The 20,727-nt window shown below is 39.6% G+C and overlaps 1 protein-coding gene across 10 annotated transcripts in view; it reads right to left on the reverse strand.

The window, feature by feature from the left end:
- The window catches only part of TRPM3 (transient receptor potential cation channel subfamily M member 3), a 563,637-nt gene that overhangs the window by 95,190 nt on the left and 447,720 nt on the right, over positions 1 to 20,727 (reverse strand). For all 10 annotated transcript variants that reach the window (XM_032164279.2, XM_032164271.2, XM_032164269.2 and 7 more), the window contains 3 exons: positions 10,139 to 10,239; positions 8,643 to 8,777; positions 4,734 to 4,784 (listed from right to left, as the gene is read on the reverse strand). In XM_032164279.2, the coding sequence (XP_032020170.1) occupies positions 4,734 to 4,784; positions 8,643 to 8,777; positions 10,139 to 10,239 (287 nt within the window). The remainder of the gene's footprint in view (positions 1 to 4,733; positions 4,785 to 8,642; positions 8,778 to 10,138; positions 10,240 to 20,727) is intronic.

Below are 20,727 nucleotides of genomic sequence, written 5' to 3' on the forward strand. Positions count from 1 at the left end.
CTCTGGAAAAAGCAGAGAAGGTGAGCATTACCTCACATGCCAACAGGTAAAGTCCAAACACCTTCTGGAGGAGTCTTCCTTTGTTTGGGTCCTTGTCAAATTAGAAGTCAAAAAGGATACTGGAGGAACAGTCATTCTGCCTGCTGTTTCTGTTCTAGCACTTCCCCCTCTGCCTTCGGTAATGACTTTGGTAATTGGTAAAGCCTGAACTATTATTTCCCATTTCATGCCTTAACAATGGGAGGTCATGTGATTCAAATAATTTGCTAGACAGGCTTGGGTTCTATGGGTAGGTACCATTTGACAACTTGAAAATGTTGTCTTCTTTTTTCATGCTATGAACTACTAACCTGAAGCTAAGGTTTACTTCGTGCCATGCATAAGGAAACCTTTTAATGAAAAGCATAGTTTAAATTCACTTATTAGATCTGCTCTTCAAAATGATTGGGGTTTTTCAGATGTCAGCTCGTGATATCACTATCAGATCTCAACTGTTTAGGAAAACTGTTTTCCTTTGAAACTCATGACAAGCCTTCAAAACAAGATTGATTCCTTCTGATATACATAAGATATAAAATGATTGCTGGTTGTCAGGTTTACCAAGGAAGTGTGAAGAAAAGACTCCCCTGGGACAGCTTGTATAATAAAGAAAAGTGGACTGCAGTTGGTGTGAGTAATCACCCGGTAGGGGCTTCATCTGGTGAGAGCTCAGGGGAAAGGAGGACATCACCCCAATGTACAGCCCCTTAACATGGCAATATATCGGGCAACTAATCCTCTGAAATATAATAATGCTTTTGCAAATTTCCATGCATTTAGCAGATGGGATTATGCAAATGCCCTTTCCTTACTCAAAGTGTGTCTGAAATGCTTTTTTTTTTGCATTCTGAAAAGCTCTGAGTCTTAATTCCCATGTAAATGAACTTTCAATTATCATAATTTCACCACTACTTCCACGTAATACTGAAATAGCATCCTCTTTTGGTGGGGAAGGATAGTATAGGTAATTTGAAGTATTAGCACATTTAAGAAAGGAAAAAACTACTTTAAAACATACAGAGGCACAAATTGAGCAGACAGCTACTAAAATGGCAGGTTATATTCCACAGAAAAGCAGACAGACTTGGGCCACTCTGGTTTAATATGAGAGCATTGGTACATTCAATGGATTTATGCATGAAAATAGTTCAGGGAACTGGGTTGGTTTAAAACAATTTAAATTTCTGATTAATGCTGAAGTGCCACTCTTTTTACCTCATTGCTCCTAGATTTTTCCCTTGATATAAATAATTTGAGATTTCAAAACAAGCTTGGGAGCAATTCCCCACATTCAGTTCTGTTGGTCTCAAAGAAGAGGTGAACTGGAGATGTCATGCTGATTGACTTGTGATGGTCTGATAATTCCTCAATGCATTCCTGTGGTTCTTAAGAGTTATTTACATATAATTTTACAGATGTATTATCAAACACTATGCTTAAGGCCTAGGACTGTGTTCCTAACTCATGAATAGCGTTTTGTACCAGAGTTAGTAACTTATTCATTAATTTTGTCCAGATTAAATACATAGGCACACATATATTTCCCCACATAATTGTAAAGAAGAAAGCACATGTTAATTATTATTATGTTCCTTAATTTTGAAAATTGCTTTAAGTTCCCAAGATTTTCTTTGCATTTTAACTCTAGTTTTGTAGCCTTTGATTATCTTATTGGCCTAAATTGCTGGAAGTCACTTGAAACCACCTGAAAGTCACCTGAAAATTGCTGAAAGTCACCTGAGAAAGTTGTGCACCAATGTTAATTTCTCCCTTATTCACTTCTTCCCCAAACACAAAACAAACAAAAGCCTTCATTTTCAGCTCCCTTAATCCATAGAACATATAGGCACTCTGACTCCTGTGACTACTATTGTTCATCTTTTTTGCTCTCCCATCATCAGATACTTACCTTGGTGCTGGAAATAATGCATTCTGCATTTCCTGCTTCTACTTTTTCCCAAGGAAAGAACTTAAACATTGGCTTTCTGTGTCTCCCTGTCGTATTGGCAGTCTCTTTTTCCAGGTGAAAGGATAAATTATTTCTAGACCAGTTCAGCACTATTCTTGGTCACTTGTTATCATCTTTTCCAGTTACTAAATTTGTAAGTAAATGGTAAATGTATGCTTATATAATGATTTTCTTGCTCTAATATTTGGATCATACTTAAAAGGAAAAAAAAGGCTGCTTTTATTCCTTCTTCCTCCCAAATTCTTACCATCCTGTTCTTTCTTGTTAGTCCATATTATTTTTCAGGTACATCTTTAGCTGAGAAGCTACAAAAAACCGTACCTTAGAGATACTTTACATGCCTTCTAACCATACAAGTGACGTGAGCAAATGCAAAAGGCAGCTCAAGGGATTTCAGAAAAGAGAAAATAATATTGCAAAGCAGAGTCCTATGGGGAAAATAAAGTAACGAGAGGGATTTTAATAATTTATACTCAGTGAAATCTAACTGCAAAAATCCCTTTGAAAATTAGACAAGACATTATTGCTGGAAGGCTGGGTCATTCAATTGGATGAGCGACTCTTATTAAAGGTTTGGGTTGGTGATGACTGGGATTGAGGGACAAAGGCATAGCTGCCTCTTTAGAAAACCTCACACTTCCTTCAGGGACAGAGATTAACTTAAGGTGAAGGAGAGAATACTCGAAGTCATTGCTTTAGAAAAACTCAAAACATTTGATTGAACATGAGCAACAGCTATCTCGCTGAAGAAGACACATTGAATGTGTCTACTTCTAATCTTCTGAGTTTAGTTTTCAGGCAATTTTCAGCCAGGATGAATTAGACAAAACTGGAAGTTTCAAAAGAAAGAGAAATGGGTTTGTTGAGGGTAGATCTACTACGATGGCATGGAATGGGTAGACCAGTGAAAGATACAACCTCAGGAAAGTGGTTGTTGAGTTGGGAGTACAGATTGCAAGTGTTTTCTCCCCTTGTTTTGAAAGAACTACAGGCTTCACCCACTCAAGTAGATGAAAAGTCCTTCATTAAGGTGGTATAGAGATGGGAGGAAAGTTTGCAAGGGCCAAAGGATGGAGATTTTGATTTTTTGTGTGTTATTTTTATATCCTTTACTCATTCTTAGCAAAGGTCCAGCAGGTGAATAGGTACATTATAAGTAGCCCCAAAACCTTTGCTTGGCCTTTCAAAGGAAAAATAAAAAAGTAGTTACAGGATGCCTAAGGGCAATTCTAGCCAATCACTTCCTGTGAGATGAAGAAATCATACTGTATTTTTGACTTCACTTTGTAGCTTTCTCTGAATATGTCCTGTGGACTTTGGTGAAGAATTGTTACCAAGTGGTGATAGTGGGCATATGTGTGCATGTGTGTATGGGCACATATGTATGGGGCAGGGGCAGTGCCATCTTCTGTTTTATTTTTTGGAATTAAAACATCACTTTCTGGGATGGATTTAAGGGTTCAGAACTCAAGCTACCTCTGAAGGAGATAATATGAGGCAAAAGAACAAGCACTTGGCTAAGATTAAACAGAATCTCCCTATACTTCATTCTTCTTGTCTTTATATGGGAATAAAACTATATTATAATAATAAAATAATAATTTTTTGATGGAATCTCACTCTGTTGCTCAGGCTGGAGTGCAGTGGCACCATCTCGGCTCACTGCAGCCTCCACCTCCCGGGTTCAAGTGATTCTCCTGCCTCAGCCTCCCAAGTAGATGAGATTACAGGTGTACGCCACCATGCCTGGCTAATTTTTGTATTTTTAGTAGAGACTGGGTTTCACCATGTTGACCAGACCAGGCTGGCCTTGAACCCCTGACCTCAGGTGATCCACCCACCTTGGGCCCCCAAAGTGCTGGGATTACAGGCATGAGTCACTGTGCCTAGCCTGTAATAATAAAATAATAATTCTATTTCATAGAATTGTTGTGAAGATTAAATGAATTAAGATGCACTGAAAGTATGCAGCAATGCTGTGTACCTAGTCATCACTAGCTCATGACTATTATTATTTTATCATTATTAATAAAAGGAACTGAACTTTAAACCTAGCTCTTCACTAACTGCCAATATAGCTCTCATCTCCCTGTAGTTCAGCTTCCTCATCTGTAAAATGAAAATAATTCTACCTGATCCATACCTACCAACATTTTTTTCCCATCCAATGAGATGAAAAGTGTGAAAAAATATTCTGGAAAAAATAGAATGTTAGAAGAATGGAATGCATATTTATATTTTAGTCCCTGTTTTTAGAAAATTTGGAGCTATGCTTACTTACTACACTCTATGTAATGCTAGATGTGACATTGTATCAGGAGCTGGTGAATGAAGATTTACTCTTGTGGTCAGTCAGGCAGCATGGAAACCAACTCCCCAAACAGTGAGGGGCATATGGAAAAATACAGGTAATGGCATAAATCCACTTGGCACGGGGAAAGCCGAGAGTTCCGCTACCCAAAAGCATTATGACCACCAAAAGCATCTAAAAGCACGGCGATTGGAGATAACACCACAGCTGCATCATGAATAGAAGCATCAGAGTTAACAGACACACACACACACACACACACACACACACACACACACACACACACTGTTCTGAAATGAGTGGCGCCTGATAGGGAGAGGAATACTCTGGCAGCTCATGCAAAACGGAGGCACTCTCTAATCACAGGAAGCAGTCAAGACAGGGCCTCCGACCTGCAGTCGAGAGGGTTCTTACCTTTTTGACATCCCTGACCAAGTGGTACAATGTATTTGAGGGCCCATGTCTCTGAAAACAATAAAGAAGAATCAAACAGTTTTGCTAGTCAGGGGCTCTAGTTGGCAAGGCAAGAAGGATCTGGAAGGAAGGGCTCTGGCTGCTGGAGGGCAGTTCATTAAGATGGACCTTGTTCTAGTTGCTCAGTGTATCTGCCTTTTCTTTCTTTCTTTTAAATTGTTCCCATTTGCAGATGAAAAGCTTTGTCAGTGATTTTTTTTTTTTTTTTTTTGATACAGGGTCTTCTGTTACCCAGGCTGGAGTGCAATGGCATAATCACAGCTCACTGCAGCCTCGAACTCTTGGGCTCACCTTAGCCTCCTGGGTAGCTGGGACTACAGGTACACAACACCATGCCTGGCTAATGTTTTTGTTAAAAAAATTTTTTTTTAGAGATGGGGTCTCACTATGTTGCCCAGGCTGGTCTTGAATTCCTGGCCTCAAGCAATCCTCCCACCTCAGCCTCCCAAAGTGCTGGGATTATAGGCATAAGCTACCATACCGGCCATACCTGTTTCTTCTAAACAAACACGTTGGCAGACTTTTGAATTGTATTTCCTCAAGCAAATGTATTTGAGGTTCTAGGTTCAAACTTTGTAAGGGTGGTTGTCAGCTCTGTTGACAGCTGGGCCAAAATATGATGGAAGAAGCCAGTTTTGCAGCCGGGGGCCGGGATGAGGGTGGGAGAACAAAGGGACTCATTGACCGCATTGGAAATACACTTGGGCACTCTGCCGTCGCAACTTGTTTATTACCCATCATGAATGAGAAATTGTCCAAGAAAAGGGTTGGCCACCTTTTTCTGTAAAAGGCCTGAGAGTAAATTAGACTTTGTGGGTCACACAGTCTTTACTGAAACTGTTCAACTCTGCTGTTGTAATGTGCAAGTAGCCATAGATCATATGTAACAAATGAGCTTGGTTATGATTCAATGAAATTTTAATTATGGGCACAGAAAGTCAAATCTCATATTATTTTAATGTGTCATAGAACATAGCATTTTTCTTTTGATTGTTTCAACCATTAAAAATGTAAAAAAAAAAAAAAAAATCTTAGCTTGCAGCCCATACAGAAACAGGCAGCAGGCTGGATTTGGATGACAGTTTGATGTAACTTGATTTGAAGAAAAAGCCACAGACTGTTTGGGAAAAAGAGAGTTTTGTAAAAAAGATGGATGTTTGTTTGAGGTAAATATAAAGTGAAATAAGTTGCCATTCTATTGTCATTTAGGAATAGGAATGTCAGATAAAATCCAAGATGCCTAATTAAATTTGAATTTCAGATAAACAATGTACAATTTTAACCTAAGTATATCCCATGCAATCTTTGGGCAATTTTAACCTAAGTATATCCCATGCAGTCTTTGGGATATAACAAAATTGTCTGTTGTTAATCTGAAATCCACATTTAACTGGACATCCTGTATTTTATTTGCTAAATCTGTTGAGATGATTAGAGAATCTAAAATAGTGATGGCTTTTTTTTTTTTTTTTAAGTTAGTCTCACTCTGTCACCCAGGCTGGAGTGCGGTGGTGTGATCTCAGTTCACTGCAACCTCCGCCTCCAGGGTTCAAGGGATTCTCCTGTCTCAGCCTCCAGAGTAGCTGGGATTACAGGTGTGCACCACCATACCCAGCTAAATTTTGTATTTTTAGTAGAGACGGAGTTTCATCATGTTGGCCAGGCTGGTCTCAAACTCCTGACCTCAAGTGATCCATCCGCCTTGGCCTCCCAAAGTGCTGGGAGGCCACTGCGCCCAGCCAATGGCAAATTCTTAAGCACTGTTGCAACAATTCAAGTACTGAGACAGGTCTATGTACTGCTGCAATGACTTGCCCACTCATGTGGACATGCCTATCAGAACTCTTTTTCCACTGAGGGGAATGCTGGATTGTGCAGTGATTCAGCCTACAGACTCTGGAGTCAGAGTGCCTGGCTCTACACCTCTGCTGCTTACTGGCTCTGAATGTGGGCAAGCAACTTAACTGTGACTCAGTTTTATCATCTTTAAAATGGGAATGATAGTATCACTTTATCTGATGGGGTTGTTGTGAGGATTAAATGATATAATGTTTATAAAGCTATTAAAAATGGTGCTTAATGCCAATCAGTGTTAGCTATTATTATTACTGAGGCTATTTACTGTTCCATAATCCTCAACAAAGTATTCCGGGAAGCCACCACCAGCAGATTGAAGTGATCAAACTTACTGGCCTTCCTCAGTCTAGAATTTTCCTACCCACCCCCACACCCCAGTCTTTGGAATAAATTACTCCCTTGATTCTCTAATTGATAGGCCATTCAACGCTTGTCTTTATTTATTTTTTTAGTTGAAAATCCATTATTCTTCCTGAAAGTCTCAGTATGCTGAACCAAGAAAAGTCTGTGGAGAAAACAGAGACCAGGAGACATTCTGCTAACCTGTTTCTATTTTTTGCAGATAGTGCCCGGGTGGCACCATCTAACAACTACTACTGGCTGGGGACAGGAAATAAGCTCCATCCTGCTTGCCCTCTGCGTGATGGGACAGAGACATTGTGAAAAATGAGGGGTAGAATAATCTCAGAGGCAGAAGCTTGGGTTCAGTACTTACTGGCTTCTTTCTGAGGAGTTTTGTGACCTTGAATTCACCTTGGCCTCTGCTATGGTTTGAATGTTTGTGTCCTCTCCAAAATTCATGTTGAAACTTAATTTCCAATGTACTAGTATTAAGAAGTGGGGCCTTTAACGTGTATACCTGTGTAATGAACCTGCACGTTCTGCACATGTATCCCAGAACTTTAAGTATAATAATAATAATAATAAAAAAGAAGTGGGGCCTTTGGGAGGTGATTAGGTCCTGAGGGTTCCTCCTTTGTGAGGGGGATTAAGGTCATTATAAGAGAAGCTTCACACAACATTCAGGCCTTTTGCCCTCTGTCTCTTCTGCCTTGTGAGGACACAGCATTTGTCCCTTCTGGAGAAAGCAAAAACAAGGTGCCATTTTGGAAGCAAAAAGCAGCCTTCGCCAGACACTGAACTTGCCAGAGCCTCGATTTTTAGACTCTCCAGCCTGCAGAACCCAGAGAAATAAATTTCTGTTGTTTATAAATTATGCAGAACCCAGAGAAATAAATTTCTGTTGTTTATAAATTACTGAGTCTCAGGCATCTTATTATAGTAGTACAAATGGACTAAGACAGCCTCAGTTTCCTCATCTGTTAAACAGGGAAAAATTTCTGCTCTTTAAACTTCACTGGATTTTAGTATGAGCTCAGAGCCAATGCACTTAACTCGTGTGAATGCTCTCAATAACTTCATAAACAGTAGTTTCACCTATGATTACTCATTGGTATCCCTAGTGAGTAACTTAACAAATCATTACTAAGCTAAAAAACAAAACAAAACCAAAATTTTTGAGTGACTCAAAACAGAGATATTTTACCTTTTCTTCCACTTTATAGCTGAACTATGAAGAATGAACTTCATAGCTCTGAGGATAAAAAATGGCGCAGGATACTTAATCAGCCTTTTTTTATGCTTAGAGTTAAATCAATCCTCCTTTGCTAATTGCCTCTAACACCCTCTGGGCTTACAGAACAACATGTGTTCTCATCTCCAGAGCCTTGTGGCTTTGTATAAGAATATGAGAATGATACACTTAGGTTATGACATAACTTTTTGCCTTAGATGCTGACAACTGAGCAATTAAAACAAGTGCAATCTTGGTGACTTGGTGTTTGTCATCTATGTAGGTCTAAGGGAGTATTTGTGATGAATGAACCATGCATTTGGAGGGGAGAAGGGAAAAGAATCACAGGCATGTGGGGGGCAGGAGAAGGTAAAACAAACAAAAAAAAGAAAATAAAAAGTGCCGTAGTTTGGCCCTACCGTATTGTACAACTCCTCTAGTCTGGAGATGGTGAGAAAACGGTGCATGCTTACTCCATTCTCTATGAGTAATTTCACAAAATCCACTCTGTCCAGAACTAAGGCATCCAACATGGCTTGCTCCAGAGATCCCACCTGCAAACCAAGTCAGTGAGTTAGTCTGCCCCAGGGTCTATCTAGGGATGCAGTTCTTTAGTGTTCACTTGAACAGCTTATAAACGGATGCCTTTGACATCTGGTAAACCTTCAGCACATCTAAGAACATGCTAGCAAGACTGTTCACAGATTCACTTTTGGGACAGCCACAACCTCTCCCATTTTTGGGGGCCTGTCTTTGCAAATAGAAGTCAAGCATTTCTAGTTCCCAAAACTATTTCTTCCCTGAATCTCTTGTACTGGATCCCAAGAAGGTGCAAGGGTTCACAAGGTTTTTTCCCTTGAAATTATCTGATCAAACTTCTCAACACCAGTGAAGTGTCAAAGGGGGCACTTTGCTGTCTTCATTTTTGTTATCCTTAGGCTCTGAGGGAGACCCCAGGCCGACTTGAGAAGAGGGACCCAAGTCAACAGACCAAAGGCCCTAAATCAATGCTGGGTCTCTGTGTAGAAGCAAGACCACAAAGATGTCACCTAACTGAAAACAAAACAAAACATAACAGAACAACAAGCCTACTTTCTGGATTTGCCCGTGGCTTAGATTTTTATTTAACTCCTTTCACAAAAATGTCACAGGGTCTAGACTCTGACAAATCTTTCCATGTTAGCAATCCACCAGCACCGAATGAAGACAGGGGCTCCATCCCAGGCAGAAACTCTCTAGGGGAAAGGAAGGTGTAAGATAAGGCCTGCCGGTGAGTGCTGTGATTCCAGACACAGAAACCAAGTTTCAGGCTGCTGGACTGCCTCCCGTGGATGCATACATATTCCACCTGATGGCCAATCTCTCAAATTTTTATTTTTGGTAAAGTCAATTGAGGGAAGCAAACCAAGAACAGTTATATAAAGCATTGGTTTCCTCGTGTTGTTCTTTGCAAATAGGGAGGACCTGTGCTCAGCCACCAGGACCAGATGGCGACTACAGAGGGAAGCCTGCTAATTCTGCATCCTGAGGTGTGACCCTTCCCTTTGCCCCCATCAAAGACAATCAGAAGCAAATTAATAATTCTACCCCTTCCTTAATTTTAGTTAATACAGATTTGTCTTATATTTTTTCAGATGTATTCAAATAAATGGCATCATTTGCAGCTGAAAATTGCTACTAAAGACAACTCATAGAATGGAAATATTTGGAGTTGGGTTCAGTTGAAATTTCCACTAGATGGCGGTGCTTTCCTAACTATGAGAAAGGGAGCCCAGGACAGGGACTTTGCTACCAAGGAACACGTTCCATCTTAAAGAAAAGGCAATTGTTTTCTGAGCCGATCTCAGAGGCTTCTTAAACAAATACCCTTGCCCAACCAAAGTGGGCTTTTCATGGGAGACGATATATACTCTACCGGCCACTGTTGCCCGTAAATAAAGATCTGGCTGCGAGCGATGTCGACTCTGTTCCAGGCTAAAGCTAAGCTCAGTTGGTCTGGGGCCGAGGCATTGGCTCCTGTGTGAGGACAAGTCGGAGAAAAGAGTGGAAGAGAGAAAACAACGGTCAGTTATTACACCAAGAGCACCTGCTCCATCCCTCTGCCATTAATGCCCCTATTCCCAAAGAGCCGACTTGGCTATAGAGCAGGTTTCTGAAACTTGGTATTATTAACATTTTGGGTAACTCTTTGTCATGGGGCTCTCCTGTATATTGTAGGTTATTATTATATTTTTAAAAATTTTTTATAAAGAAGGTCTTTGAAACTCCATGCTTTTTTGATATGTAATAATTGTACGTGTTTATGGTATGCATGTGATATTTTGATGCATGCATACAAGTTCATTGTAGATTATTAATAGCACAGCTTGACTGAACCCAGTAGATGTCAATAGCATTTCCCACCCTCATCCTTCCAGACACGATGCTCAAAAATGTCTCCAGACATTGCCAAATGCCCCCATGTGTGAAGGGAGGCAAAACTGGCCTGGTGAGCAGCACTGCTCTACGGTCTGGCTAGGCAAAGTGTGGTTCACGGAGCAGCTGCAGCAGCGCCACCCTGGCGTTTGTTTGAAAGGCAAGCCTCAGACCCACTAAACTGGAGTCTGTATTTTCACAAGATCCCAGATGACTTGTGTGCACACTCAAGTTTGAGAAGCTCTGCTCTACCACACATTTTGCTTATGCTGGCCAATCACTGATTTCAAGGCATCACTTGAATAGTATTTTGCATGGGGAGGGTGCTCTCATCAACTAGTGTACCAACTTGCCACTTTCCTGAAAAAGAGTTAGGAAGGTCTTTTAACAGAGAGGCAAACCAGCGGCTTAGGTTTACTTTGGTTTGTGGGTAGAAACCATTGGAACTATTTCCCAGGTTCTCATTTTTCTCCAGAGTCTGTCTCTAGAGCTGTGCGGTTCACAGGTGGCTAAGTTTAAATTAATTAAAATTAAATAAAATTAAAGTTATAATTCCTCAGTCAGGCTAGCCACATTTTAAGAATTTAATAGTTCCATGTGGCTAGTGACTACTGAACTGGAAAGCACAGATACAGAACATTTCTCTCATCACAGGAAGTTTTATCAGCCCAGAGCTCATCTAGGTGACTGCATCCTGTCCACAGAGGCAGCCTGCCAAGCAGCTGGAGGGGAAGATGGAAATGGAGGCAGCACAGTAATGAAAGGAACATTAGGCTCCAGGCAGGGGGCCCAAGTGAGAGTCCCTGTGGGTGTGTGGACTCCTCTCAGCCACTGTTGATTATCTGCGAAATGGAGGCAATAAATATCCGGTTTATGTGGCTGGGGTGTGAGACTGAAATGAGATTGTATAAGTGATTTCTGTTTAAACAGGTTTTTCGCAGTTCACCAACACCCTTAGTGCACTGAGGAAGAGACACCCCTAAATAATTGCCAAGCTTCATGCTGCTGGATATCTCACAATTGGGGAGGAGGATAAAGAGACAACCTTCCTCGTCTCAGAGTTTTTAAACATCAAATATGTGCTGGGCAAAGTATTAGGCACTTCCACATGTCATATGTAACATCCCAGTTAATCTGGGGACTGGGTCTTATTGTCTTCTGTCTCATTGAAACATATGAGACTACTGAGATCCAGGGAGGTTGAACAGCCAAAGATAAAACAGCTACTAACAGGGTAAATGGAACAAGTATTCATCAAACTAGAGGTGAGAGTCAGATCCAGAGAATTCTTCTTCATCATCGCTGCTTCTGATGTTTAGGAAAGAAATATAGCAAATGTGTATGCTGTTCATTCCTCTGGGTTCGCCAGCAGTCAAGGCCAGAAACAATGAGGAGGGGGGGGCAGGGTTCCTGGTGGTTAACTCATATCAGTGATTCCCAAACTTTGCTGCACATTAGAATCACCTGGGGAGCTTTGCCCAGGGTGCATCCCATACCAATTAAATCATGTTGCTTGGGATGGGATCCAGGCGTGGATCTTTTTAAAGCTCTCCAGGTGCTTCCAATGTGCAGCAGAGGCTGGGAACTACTGCGCTGTGTGCCTTCTTTCCTGCTTACCCTCACCTCTTCCCTCTGGGCTCTGAGATACTGACGTTATAAATTAGGCAAAAAATGTTTGCTAAGTGAACACTTCTCAAATTTTACCATGCATAAGTACAATTCGGAGAACTTTTTAAGACACAGGTTCTTGGGTCCCAGCTGCAGACCTTCTGATTCAGTAGCTCTTGGGTGGGGCCTAAGGTTCTGTGTTTCTAACTAGCTCCCAGGTGAGGCCGCTGCTGCTGATCTGGGGCCACGCTTTGAGTAACAAGGCCCTCAAGAGCTGTGGTGCTCTAGAGCATTTCTGATTCTGGTGTCCACACATTGATGGGTTTATTATCGACCACATACTTGGAGTAAATTTATTAGTGTTTACAATGATGAATATCATTTCAGCTTTCATGTGGAATTTTCCATTAAAAATTATCTCCTCAGGTAACAACAGGGACTGCACACTCATACCAGGATAACTGGCAGACACAAGTGATAAGTAGAAATGTGTCAAAACGTTTTGTCATCAATTTGGAGAGGAAAAGAAGTGAAGGCTCATTGCTATTGCATTTGGAAAGGTAGCACTTTACATATTTCTTTGCTTCTTTAGCTGGTCTACTGGTTGGTGCTGACTTGCTGGAATGGTTTAATCATTCCCTTTGCCATTTGTATGCTACAAATTAGTATGTCACCCAAGTCAATAATAGCAGCACGAGCCTGAACAGGAACACATAGCAGGAAGCAGTTATTGAGGTCAAGGTGAGCTACAGGCCTGAATGTAATTAGGCAAGTGTCAAATGAAAGCATGAAACCAACGAGTCTTGACTTTCAAAAATTGAAAATACATCACTCAAGAATGGCCATGGGTGACAGTTTGGATCAGTGGTTCTCGGCTACGGTGACCAGCCGTCCAGGCTTGCCCAGTGTAGTCACAGTGTTAGCATTTAAATTCCTGCACTCTGGGAGATGTGTCAATCCTGAATAAACCTGGTGGCTGGTCACCCTATTCTCAACTATGGCTGTGCACTTGGAATTGCCTAAAGAGCTTTAAAATATACTCATGCCTGGGGCACACCCCCACAGATTCTAGTTTAATTGGTCCTGGGCACTGCAGTTTTTAAAAGTTCCTCAGTGATTCTAATGTGAGGATAAAATTAAGAACTTCTAGTGTAGATAGCATATGTTCATTCATTCACTCATTCATCTGTTCATTTATTTATGCCTTCAAAGATACTGATTTCATGCCTTCTCATATGGGAGGCAGTATGCCAGCATGAGGACCAAGATGTATAAAGCAGAATACTTTGTCTTGAGAGATTATAGTCTAGAGGAGAAGTCTGTAATTAAATTACATTATTTCGTGCAGTAATTCATTTATCTCATCAACAGGTATTTATTGAATACTCTCTCTGCTGGGAACTGATTTGTCATTGAACGTCCAGTGACAAACAACAACTTCTTCACAGAGCTTACATCTTACTGGTGGTGGGGAAGTACTCGGAAGTAAACAAATAAACTCATGAACAGCATACTTTCAGATTGTATAAGTGCTGTGAAGGAGCAGTGCCACTCCTAGGGTATGTGGGACCTGTGCTTATACAAACAAATCAATGAAGCAGAACCATTCTGGCTACCCGATCTTGCATGTCCCCACAACAGAAGTATTTTGCCAATTGCCTGGAGCAATCTGCTGGCCAGGCTGCCCTCCTGAAATGAGGGCTGAACATGGAGTCATTGGACAACCAACGCCAAAAACCACATGATTATCTCAATAGATGCAGAAAAGGCCTTCAATAAAATTCAACACCCCTTCATGCTAAAAACTCTCAATAAACTAGGTATTAATGGAATGTATCTCAAAATAATAAAAACTATTTATGACAAACCCACAGCCAATATCATACTGAATGGGCAAGAGCTGGAAGTATTCCCTTTGAAAACTGGCACAAGACAAGGATGCCCTCTCTCACCACTCCTATTCAACATAGTATTGGAAGTTCTGGCCAGGGAAATCAGGCAAGAGAAAGAAATAAGGGGTATTCAAACAGGAAGAGAGGAAGTCAAATTGTTTCTGTTTGCAGATGACATGATTTTATATTCAGAAAACCCCATTGTTTCAGCCTCAAATCTCCTTTAGCTGATAAGCAACTTCGGCAAAGTCTCAGGATACAAAATCAATGTGCAAAAATCACAAGTATTTCTATACACCAATAATAGACAAACAGCCACATCATGAGTGAACTCTCATTCACAATTGCTACAAAGAGAATAAAATACCTAGGAATACAACTTACAAGGGATGTGATGGACCTGTTCAAGGAGAACTATAAACCACTGCACAAGGAAATAAGAGAGGACACAGACAAATGGAAAAACATTCCTTGCTCATGGATAGGAAGAATCAATATCGTGAAAATGGCCATACTGCCCAAAGTAATTTACAGATTCAATGCTATTCCCATCAAGCTACCATTGACTTTCTTCACAGAATTAGAAAAAAACTCTCTTAATTTTCATAAGGAACCAAAAAAGAGCCTGCATAGCCAAGACAATCCTAAGCAAAAATAACAAACCTGGAGGCATCACACTTCCCATCTTCAAGCTATACTACAAGGTTACAGTAACCAAAACAGCATGGTACTGGTACCACAACAGATATATACATCAATGGAACAGAGCAGAGGCCTCAGAAATAATGCCACACATCTACAACCATCTGATCTTTGACAAACCTGACAAAAACAAGCAATGGGGAAAGGATTCCCTATTTAATAAATGGTGTTGGAAAAACTGGCTAGCCATAGGCAGAAAAGTGAAACTGGACCCCTTCGTTACACCTTATACAAAAATTAACTCAAGGTGGATTAAACACTTAAACATAAAACCTAAAACCATAAAAACCCTAGAAGAAAACCTAGGCAATACCATTCAGGACACAGGCATGGGCAAAGACTTCATGACTAAAATACCAAAAGCAATGGCAACAAAAGCCAAAATTGACAAATGGGATCTAATTAAACTAAAGAGCTTCTTCACAGCAAAAAAAAAACAAAAACTATCATCAGAGTGCTCAGGCACTCTGATGGAAGAAAATTTTTGCAATCTATGCATCTGACAAAGAGCTAATATCCAGAATCTACAAGGAACTTAAACAAATTTACAAAAAAAAAAACAACAACCCTATCAAAAAGTGGGCAAAGGATATGAACAGACACTTCTCAAAAGAAGACATTTATGCAGCCAACAAACATATGAAAAAAAGTTCATCATCACTGGTCATTAGAGAGATGCAAATCAAAACCACAATGAGATACCATCTCACACCAGTTAGAATGGCCATCATTAAAAAGTCAGGAAACAACAGATGCTGGAAAGGATGTGGAGAAATAGGAACACTTTTTCGTTGTTGGGAGTGTAAATTAGTTCAACCCTTGTGGAAGACAGTATGGTGATTCTTCAAGGATCTAGAACCAGAAATACCATTTGACCCAGCAATCCCATTACTGGGTATGTACCCAAAGGATTATAAATCATTCTATGAAGACACATGCACACATGTTTATTGAAGCATTATTCACAATAGCAAAGACTTGGAACCAACCCCAATGCCCATCAATGAGAGACTGGATAAAGAAAGTGTGGCACATATACACTATGGAATACTATGCAACCATAGAAATGGATGAGTTCATGACCTTTGCAGGGACATGGATGAATCTGGAAGCCATCATTCTCAGTAAACTAACACAAGAGCAGAAAACCAAACACTGCATGTTCTCACTCATAGTGGGAGTTGAACAAGGAGAATACATGGACACAGGGAGGAAAACATCACACGCCGGGGCCTGTTAGGGAGTGAGGGGCTAGGGGAGGGATAGCATTAGGAGAAATATTTACTGTAGATGATGGGTTGATGGGTGCAGCAAACCACCATGGCACATGTATGCCTATGAAACAGACCTGCATATTCTGCACATGTATCCCAGAACTTAAAGTGTAATAATAATAAAAAATCAGTGGAACTGAGAGTTGGTTTTTTGAAAAAATACATAAGATTGATAGACCACTAGCTAGACTAATAAAGAAAAAAGAGAGAAGATCCAAATAAACACAATCAGAAATGACAAAGATGACATTACCACTGACCCCACGGAAATACAAAAAAAAAACAAACCAAAAAAAACAAAAAAAAAAACCCAAAACCCTCAGACTCTATTAGGGACACCTCTACGCACAAGAACTAGAAACCTAGAGGAAATTGATAAATTCCTTGTAACATACAACCTCCCAAGATTGAACCAGGAAGAAACTGAATACCTGAACAGACCAATAGCAAGTTCTGAAATTGAATTAGTAATAAAAAATCTACCAACAAGAAAATGCCCTGGACCAGAGAGATTCACAGCCAAATTTTATTAGACATATAAATAAGAGGTGGTACCAATCCTACTGAAAATATTCCAAAAAATTGAAGAGGAATGATGCTTCCTTAACTCATTTTATGAGGTCAGCATCATTCATAACCAAACCTGGCAGAGACACAATGAAAAAAAGAAAACTTCAGGCCAATATCCCTAATGAACACAGAAGCAAAAATTCTCAACAAAATACTAGCAAGCTGAATCCAGCAGCACATCAAAAAACGTATCCACCATGATCAAGTAGGCTTTTTTCCTAGGATGCAAGGTTGGTTCACCATACAAAAATAAATAAATGTGATTCACCACATAAACAGAACTAAAAACAAAAAACACATGATAATCTTCATAGACACAGAAAAAGCTTTCGACAAAATTCAACATCCCTTTATGTTAAAAACCTTCAACAAACTAGGCATTGAAGGAACATACCTTAAAATAATAAGAGCCATCTATGACAAACTTACAGCCACCATCGTACTGAACAGGCAAAAGCTGGAAGCATTCCCCTTGAGAACTGGAACAAGAAAAGGATGCCCACTCTCACTACTTCTATTCAACATAGTCCTAGAAGCCCTAGACAGAGCAATCAGGCAAAAAGAAGGAAATAAAAGGCATCCCAATAGGAAGACAGGAAGTCAAACTATCTTTGTTCACAGACAATATGATTCTATACATAGAAAATCCCATGGTCTATGCCCAAAGGCTCCTAGAACTGATAAACAACTTCAGTAAAGTTTCAGAATACAAAATAAATGTACAAAAATCAGTAGTATTCTATACACCAATAATGTCCAAGCTGAGAGACAAATCAAGAATGCAATATCAGTCACAATAACTATAAAAAGAATAAAATATTTAGGAATACCTAGCAAACAAGGGAGGTGAAAGATCTCTATAGCCAGAATTACAAAACACTGTTGAAAGTAATCAGAGACAACATAAACAAATGGAAAAACATTACATGCTCATGGATAGGAATAATTAATATTGTTAAAATGGCCATACTACTCAAAGCAATGTGCAGATTCAATGCTATTTGTATCAAACTACCAGTGTAATTTTTCATAGAATTAGAAAAAAACTGGCCAGGTATGGTGGCTTATGCCTGTATTACCAGCACTTTGGGAGATGGAGGCAGGAAGATCACTTGAGCCCAGGAGTTTGAGACCAGCCTGAGCAACACAGGGAGACCTCATCTCTATAAGTAATACAAAATAGTTGACAGGCATGGTGGCATGTACCTGTGGTCCCAGCTACTTGGGAGGCTGAGATGGGAGGATCACTTGAGCCTGGGAAGTCAAGGCTGCAGTAAGCCATGATCTTGGTAGCCTAGGCATTAGAGTGAAATCACATCTCAGAAAAAAAGCAAAGGAAAACCTATTCTAAAATTAATATGCAACCCGAAAAGAGCCTGAATAGCCAAAACAATCTTAAGCAAAAAGAATAAAGCTGGAGGCATCACTCTACCTGACTTCAAACTATACTACAAGGCTACAATAACAAAACCAGCATCATACTAGCACACACACACACAAAAAAGAAACATAAACCAGTGGAACAGGTTAGAGAACCCAGAAATAAAGCCACATACCTACAGGAATCAGATCTTTGACAAAGTCAACACTAACAAGCAATAGGGCAAGGACTCCCTGTTCAGTAAATGGAGCTGGGATAACTGGTTAGCCATATGCAGAAGATTGAAACTGGATCCCTTCCTTTCACTATATACAAAAATCAACTCAAGATGGATTAAAGACTTAAATATAAAACCTAAAACTATGAAAATCCCAAGAGAAAACCTAGGACATATAATTCTGGACATAGCACCTGGCACAGATTTCACGACAAAGACTCCAAAAGCAATTGAAACAAAACCAAATTAGACAATGAGACCTAATTAACCTAAGGAGCTTCTGCACAACAAAATAAACTATCAACAGAGTAAATGGACAACCTAAAGAATATGAGAAAATATTTGCAAATTATACATCCAACAAAGGTCTAATATCCAGAATACATAAGGAACTTAAATAAATCAACAAGTAAAAACAACCTCATTTAAAGATGGGCAAAAGACATGAACAGACCCTTTTTTTTTTTTTTTGAGATGGAGTCTCGGTCTGTCACCCAGGCTGGAGTGAAATGGCTCAACTCAGCTGACTGCAACCTCTGCCTCCCAGGTTCAAGCAATTCTCCTGCCTCAGCCTCCCGAGTAGCTGGGATTACAGGTGTTTGCCACCATGCCTGGCTAATTTTTGTATTTTTAGTAGAGCCAGTGTTTTGCCATATTGGCCAAGTTGGTCTCAAACTCCTGACCTCAAGCAATCTGCCAGCCTCGGCCTCCTAAAGTGCTGGGATTACACGTGTGAGCCATCACACCCAGCTTAACACATACTTCTTAAAAGAAGTATATATATGTGGCCAATAATCATGGGAAAAATGCTCAGTATCACTATCATTAGAGAAATGCAAATCAAAACCAAAATGAGATACTATCTCATGCCATTCAGAATGGCTAGTACTAAAAAGTAAAAAAATAACAGATTTTGGTGAGGTTGCAGAGAAAAGGGAATGCTTATATACTGTTATAATAAGCATTATTATAGTGTAATAGGAATGTAAATTAGTTCAGTTCCTGTGGAAAGCAGTCCAGAGATATCTCAAAGAACTTAGAACTACCATTCAACCCAGCAATCCCATTACTGGGCATACACTCAAAGGAATATTAATTATTCTACCATAAAGACACATGCACATGTATTTTTATCACAGCACTTTTTGCAATAGCAAAGACATGGTGAATTGGATAATTCATTAATGGTGCCCATTAATGGTGAACTGGATAAAGAAAATATGGTATATATACACAATGGAATATTACACAGCTTTAAAAAAAATGAAATTGTGTCCTTTGCAGCAATATGGATGCAGCTGGAGGCCATTATTCTAAGCAAATTAACACAGGAACAGAAAACCAAATATCAATGTTCTCACTTATAAGGGGATGCTAAACATAGAGTACACATGGACACCAAGGGGAGAGCAAGAGACACCGGGACTTACTTGAGGGTGGAGGGTGGGAGGAGGGTGAAGACTGAAAAAACTACCCAGTGAGTACTATGCTCACTGCTACCTGGATGATTGATGAAATGATTTGTATACAAAACCCCAGGGTCATGCAATTTGCCCATGTAACAAACCTGCACATGTACCTCTGAATCTAAAATAAAAGTTGAAAGAGGAAAAAGAAAGTCTAAGGCCAGCTCAATTTTTCCCCTCATAAAAGACTTGATCATTTTGCCTGGAGGCCCAGGGTATCCTTTATTTTTCTCTGAAGTTTAGTAACTTTATTACGATCTTTCTGGGCATTGATGATTGTGGGTCAGTTCTTCCTGGCATAAGGTGGCTCCTTCAATATCTAGATCAAGTTTAATATTTTTTAAAAATGAAAACATATCTAAATTATATTTTAAATTATGTAATTATGTTTTAAAAATTTGTTTTGATTCATTATTTTGGTTTCTTTCTTTGGAGACCAGTTATGCTTTTGTTGGATCTCCACTTTCTGTCATATAATTTCTCTTTAATCCCCATGAAATCTTTATTTCCACTTCATTTCATTTTTGTTCACATTTCTATCCTCTGTGTCCTGCACTGGGTTTTTCACAATTTATATTTGATCTTGCAACATTTCTCATTTCATCTGCAATTCTGTGATGATTCCTCCACTTCATTCTGGAGTGCTATTCATACTTTAACTCCTTTTGCTGCCTCATCTACTCTTACCTGAATTTTGGTATTTCAACTTTTAAGTATTTCTTCATAGATGAGTGCTTCAATAAGATAACATTTTTTTAAGTTTTGTGATACCTACTTATTCATAATGTTCATCTTCCCCAGAAAAATTTTTCTCCACTTTTTGTCGCAAAGTTTTTATTGAACAAAAGTAACACGACAATAAAAATGATACACATATAAAAGTGAATGAAGATCTGCAGTATAGAAAAGATGTGTACAAAGAGACCAACATTGGGGTTATATAGTTCTGTAAAACTTTAGCCATAGCAGTTTAATACTG

The sequence above is a fragment of the Hylobates moloch genome, unplaced genomic scaffold (genome assembly GCF_009828535.3).
Source record: "Hylobates moloch isolate HMO894 unplaced genomic scaffold, HMol_V3 SCAFFOLD_10, whole genome shotgun sequence".
NCBI lineage: Eukaryota > Metazoa > Chordata > Mammalia > Primates > Hylobatidae > Hylobates > Hylobates moloch.